Source organism: Opisthorchis viverrini (genome assembly GCF_000715545.1).
Source record: "Opisthorchis viverrini unplaced genomic scaffold opera_v5_326, whole genome shotgun sequence".
NCBI classification, from domain to species: Eukaryota; Metazoa; Platyhelminthes; class Trematoda; order Opisthorchiida; family Opisthorchiidae; genus Opisthorchis; species Opisthorchis viverrini.
This window is the reverse complement of record NW_008751982.1, coordinates 505,005-511,359: the sequence shown is the minus strand read 5'-3', so window position 1 is coordinate 511,359 and position 6,355 is coordinate 505,005. Positions and strand designations below refer to the sequence as shown.

General features: G+C 43.9%; 1 protein-coding gene across 1 annotated transcript in view; it reads left to right on the top strand.

The window, feature by feature from the left end:
- T265_10017 (hypothetical protein) overlaps positions 1–6,355 on the top strand; it is a gene marked incomplete at both ends in the record, with an annotated part of 18,252 nt that overhangs the window by 6,466 nt on the left and 5,431 nt on the right. The window contains 2 exons of the mRNA XM_009176262.1: positions 2,378–2,462; positions 5,179–5,311. Coding sequence (XP_009174526.1) covers positions 2,378–2,462; positions 5,179–5,311 — 218 coding nt within the window. The remainder of the gene's footprint in view (positions 1–2,377; positions 2,463–5,178; positions 5,312–6,355) is intronic.

The following is a 6,355-nucleotide window of genomic DNA, read 5'->3' as shown; positions in this document are numbered from 1 at the left end:
ACCAGAAGCTGCGTTGGCTGGGACATGTTTTACGCATGCCGAATCATCGTTTACCGAAAAGAGTACTATTTTCCATACCCAATTCGGAGTGGCGTAAACAGAGAGGTGGCCAACCCATGACCTGGCAGAGGAGTATGAAGGAGATCACGAAACGCTTGGGTGCTGTCGGTGCTACTCGCCTTCCAGGATGGGGACCGCGTGATCCTCACTGTGCCTGGTTGGAGACACTACAAGATATGGCTGCCAACCGATGTCAGTGGCGTTCTTGTTGTCAGTTTGTGTCCAGATTGCCTGAATGAATGTCTGGAGGTGTAGGCACCTCGGAATGATTGTGTTAAGCTAGCACTAAGTCCCTCCCTCATCCACCTTTATTCTTTTCTTTACAATAAGGCTTTCAAATAAGTCATGGCTGTACGGCAGTGAAGCATTGGTGTTGAGCACTGATGTCATGCTGTAGTTGATGATGATGATGATGACTCTGAAAAGTCACCGAATATGACTGTCACTGGACTGGATTTATTCTCCAATGACCTTTTATGAAGCGATCAAATGCCTCAATAATCTAGTGACCATGTCTGTCCAAAAGCGTGTATTCATGCGCATGCTGTAGTTGATGATGATGATGATGACTCTGAAAAGTCACCGAATATGACTGTCGGATTACTGGATTTATTCTCCAATGACCTTTTATGAAGCGATCAAATGCCTCAATAATCTAGTGACCATGTCTGTCCAAAAGCGTGATGAATATTCATGCGCCTCGATCGAAAAACAGATTTTGGAATCGACTTCTTCAGAGCACCAGATGCCGGAGCTTGTTGCCAGTGCTTGCTACGTTGACCAGCGTAATTCAGAATGCGTGGTGTCGGACTGTCACATGACTTGCAAAGTTCCTTCCACGTGCTTTTTGTCACGCTCTTATATTATTTTACGGGCATAAACAGTAGCAGAAAAAGCTATGCTTTCGCAAACTTTCACACAATTTAGACCAAAGGGTACTAGAAAACGGACTTTTTTTTAGGACCAAACCGAAGTTTGTCGTTAGTTTTAAGTTCTGAAACACAACAGGTTTTGATTCCTACTATCCTTTTGGGCAGTGTAATTTAAGAAGACTGCAACTAGCTTTCTCATTCGAATTTTTCTTGTAGAGGCTGACAACTGAGCACACATGTTTTGGGCTTTCAAGTATCTCATTCGGAAAGATCACATGTAACTGGTCCGTGAATCTCCATCTTGATGTCGCTGTCTCAAAGATTGCAGTCAGTTCGTGTCCTCTGTCTGATGTGATGCTGACGGGTTTGATAAACCGGATGCATGTGTTTTCAACCTATCTAGGATTTTGAAGAAATTCCAGTTGAACTAACGGAAAGCCATAACCGTATTGGTCTGATGCATTTGGTGGGCTCATTTCACCCGATTGCTGAAGCATCGTTTATTTTTGCTTTTGAAAATCTCTCGAATAGCGTGCACCCGAACGAACGGCCTCTTTGCACACGCGCTGAGTGGGCTTAAACTAGCTGGGTGGTTAAGGCGCCCCTGTCCGGGCTTGGGCAACCAAACAGACTATCTCCACCCCAGTACTTCCTTCCAGTGGTATGGCAGCTAGGAGCTGGAAGGGAGAGAGATCGGAACGGATATTGGTTAAGTTGGGCTAACATGTTGGGAACTAGTTCATGGCTGACAAGTTTGATGACTACTGTCTACATTGTATTTGAAGACCGGGCAGTAGTTCCTTTGTTCGTGAACATCATTCCGGTCGAAACTATCAAATTTGACCTGGCGCCACCCTATATGTGCTTCAGAATAATTTCAGCTCAGTTTTATTCTTTATACTTTGCATCTGATATGAATGAAATTCCTGCTCCACTTTACAGTAGGTGCCCTCTGTGTCATTTACTATTCGCGAAATTTTGCCCTGTCCTGTTCACTAAATTTACGTTTACAACGCGCGATGCACTGTTCCCTATTACGTGACTAGTTTGTTCCATATCCGGAGAGGATGCACACACGGCCCTTTTTAAGTCACTGCAATAGGCTACGGGGAACCGTGTCTCAATAAACCTCCTGCTGTATATGAGTAACTTAATATGTATTAACTGTTGTTATGTCAGCTAAGCGCCATTGGTTATCGGTGTACTGTTGTCAACAATATTGATCACGTTGATGACTACCCACCCTGTGATTCTAAATTTGGTGCACAAAAGGTCGAGTTGAAACTCGATCTCACTGACTCGGTCTGGTGTTAGATAGTCATCCAACAAAAACAATCAATACTAGACCGTTTGCTGGACACTCTTTCTACCAGTAAGCTTGACAAAGATTGGTCGCGGTTTCTAAAATCTGCGCTTATTTATATCCACGTTGCTTCCCATTTCAGTCCAGCTATGCTCAAAGATGTCGGCTGCGACTGGGTTATTCTTGGTCATTCAGAAAGACGTCACATTCTGATGGAGACAGACCAAGTGAGAGCCTTATTCTTGAGCATCGTCATTATCTGCTTCATTGCATTGTTTCGCATAGTCCTCACTGTCACTGTTTTTTTAAGGCATTCCAGGAATTTTTTTCTATATCTCGTGGTCTGATTTTTTTCGCATGCTCACTGATAGACAGTATCTACTTAAAAGCCTCCCTGGTCCGAGTCCACTAATCCCTCTAAACAGATATATCAAGATGCGGAGAAGTTCTCCGGTTCAACCACTCTTCAGGGTGTCTCACGGCGGGGAAGAGAAGGCACTTTAGCGCACCTGTTGTTTTGCCCAGAGAGCCTATACTGATGGAGGCCAAAATCAGGTGGAAACATCGTTCGTTTGCCGTTTTAGAGCTATAACTACAATCTGATTAGGGTAATGAATGTACTTTATTTAACTCTGGGGAGTAGTAAAAGCATAGACATTGTGCGATGCTAGATTTCCGGAAAATCTCTTCACAGTACAAGGAATCGATGCAAAGCGTTCAGTCTGTTAAGTCCAACTTAATTTACCGAGCGTCGGGATACTTTACTACACAAAGCAAAATGAATGTGTACCATATCTTCTGTACGCGGTGACTTCCTGCCCTCTTGATCATCCGCCATTCGCCCTTCCATTCACCATTCCCCAAACTGCCATCTTCAGTGATTGCATGTTCTCTTACTTGGATTCGTATATCAGTCCCGAGTCTCGTCTGCCACTGTAGAACATTCGCTGGTGGGTATTTCAGACAATGCTTTCTCCTAATGCATAGCGAATCGGTCTGCCATTTCCACGGAATGTCCTTTGAAACGTTTTTGCTGATGACCCACCTGAAGGTGTTTTGTGCCTAGGGTCTACTTGACCAATGGATTTCTCCTGGCAGCAGAACAGTTCACCTTTTTACTTCCGCTGCTTTGATAACCGTATTCAACTCTCAACTCAACGTAAATATTGTATTGTGATGCACCTTTTTCGCAGACCACTAATACTTCCTACAACACTTCTTATGGTGCTCTGATACGTATCGTCTACCTGTGAACCGCAGGTAACTCAGTGGTTAAGGAAGAACCTTACCAACCGGAAGGTTCACGGTTTGAAACCAACCCAGCTATCTCGACGGGTCCTTTCTACAGTTGAGAACTTTGACAGTATCTAGGCTTTCGTGCATCGCTGGAGTGGCATAGCACTCGCTCAACGTAGACGCGTTGGCCAAACCAAGTTAATGATACTAAAAAAAGTCCGTCAGCCAATAGGCCAAAGGAAATTCTCGTTCATCCTTTTTCACTGATCATGCAGTGATATAGCTTGCCCGAACGTGATTGAGTCACAATTTTGGCTGCCCGATCATTTGTTCAGTGTGGGGCTTCGGACGACTCGAGAGTTTATTACGCCTTCCTTTTAGTATTGCATTCTCATATTAAGGCGTCATCCAAACGAACAATCATCCCCACCCTGTAGTCATACAGCACTCCATAGGTTTTCCTCTGATAACAGATCTGTGGTACAGTGAGACTCACGAAAAGGAAAGTGATGGTGGAATCAGATGCTCTGTCGCAGACTGAGGTGATGTTAGACTGACACTTAAAGCAACCACCCGTTCATGATCTTTAACTGAATGTGCACTTTGAAGACAGCCTTATCACCGTTAATTCCTTGATAATGAGATGTGGTGCGTTGGCACTCATTCCTGAATTTGCTAGTCACGTCGAACTATACCAACAGATCCTTGCGCACAAACAGTTCTGCCCTGTACCCGGCGTAAGACTGAGGACAAACCAGATAGGACATTTGTAAAGCCACCGGTTCTCAGTGGTCAAATCATACGGGATCATTGAAGCAGTTGAAATTCACAGAGTGTGCTCAGCGTGGTCCACCAACCCGCAGCCCTCATAAGCGCACACATGTGAATAGCCAGTAATCAGTTTTGTCTATACGGCAGTGGTTGTACAAAGCACTGACTGTTGATGCGGGCCATTCACAGAAGTATACCTACTCCACCTCCTCGAATCATCGGTGAACGGAACTGTGGCAGCTACAACCACTGTACGATAAGTACGTGGTGATTACAGCTGACAGTGATGATGATGGTGATGATGATATATACATGAAATACGCACAACATGCGGTACAACGAAATTCCGTCTAAAACGGTGCAACGCAATAAAATTCAGTATAATAAAACACATACAAAACAAAATTAGCTAATGAAAAGAACGAAGAGGAGATGCGGCGATCCATATCGGGTTCTTGAGGTTGCAGATCACAAAATCCCTTGTGGGTTTTTGGTGATGGTAGTCCCCCGGACGACAGCAATGACTACAACCGTCCATTTGAAGGGAATTATGAAGTATAAAGTAGCCAAGTCTTTCTCCAAACCCACCATATTACTCACAAGGTTGCTGAGAATTTCGATAGCTCACGATCACCTTTCTCGGGGCTCATCAATTGAACGAGCAATTCAGTTAGACTCAGTTGAGTCTCTCGTCACAGTCAAATCTGTATGCATCAGTATCAGACAAGTTTCTGGTAATATTACTGAGAAGTATACCAGTGTTTTTTCGGCTGTTCTTGAAATATCGATTTGACTGAGTTGTGTCACTAAGATCATTGATTAGTAACGTCAGTTCCAACTCTGAGCACAGATACCTTACTCTGGTCGTCCATGAAGGATCCCACTATGTTCAGTCACCTGAAAAACTCTGTCTCTCTGTTCTCGGTCACTTCACAGCTGGTTGGCGAGAAGACAAATCATGCAATATCTGCTGGTGTTAATGTCATCGCATGCATCGGAGAGAAGTTGGAAGAACGAGAGGCGGGTAAAACAGAAGAGGTTTGCTTCAGACAAATGGAGGCCATACGAAGTGAGTGAGGTTTAGCCACGGGGCATTTAAAAATGACATTGGTCAATTTGATGGCAGCTCTTTCGGTATGCTGCGCTCATCCCTTTGTTTATTAGATTAAGATAAATCCAGAAGAGGAAAGCAACCAGTGGTTTTGTAGTGTAAACTCGGGGTGTGGGCAAAACCTGATTTTTTTGCTTCAACCACAATCCCGACTCTGATTTCACAGCCTAATGAAAGTATCTGAGTTTTTTTAAGAGATCAATGTAATGTGCTTCTCGGAGTTCCGGCGCTTTCACCTGCAAGGCCGATTTCCACTTGGGACCAAACTGTCCTCAGATGAAGCCGTACTTCCAGAAACATCCGACGCTGTCAACTAAAGACCAACGCCACCTCGAGGCTACGAAACTATTTCCTCGACAGGGTGTTTCGTTGTAAAAACCAATTTACCGATAAGAGCCGTAGAAGATGCATTCTGTACTCGGGTAATGGAATTTCATTATTGTCCGGGCGTTACTTCACAGATTTCGCAAGTGTGGACTAAAATTTTTCATTTTCCGACGTGATTGCCTCACCTTTTTAGTATTCTTACAATTCCGTTACTCACAGCGTTAGTTCATTATGAGCATATTATTTGGAACCAATCCACTACACGTCTGACCTTCGGTCGGTACTTCGACTGTGAGCCGCTCTGCGGGCATCCAAGGCTAACTTATTGGTTCAATGGGTTCAGTGTGTTAGTGTATCGCCTACACTTACAATATGAGCTCGCGTAGTTGATAGTTGACAAGCAGATCTGACATGGGACACTTCCATCGCGGTCTGCCATCCCGTTGAACTGGAAAATGTCTCTCCTCCGTTTTCCACGGGAAGAATATGGGAAATTTTCGAATTGCAACAATTTATCTTGGGAGGTAGTGCTCCTCTTTAGAGCTATTTCTTGGCAAGGAGAGTTGTAATTCGGACTAGAAAATGTTACTGAAAAATGGGAACATCAACTCCTTGTTTCACGCGGTCTGCATCATTATTATATTACATTATATTATATTATATTATATTATATTA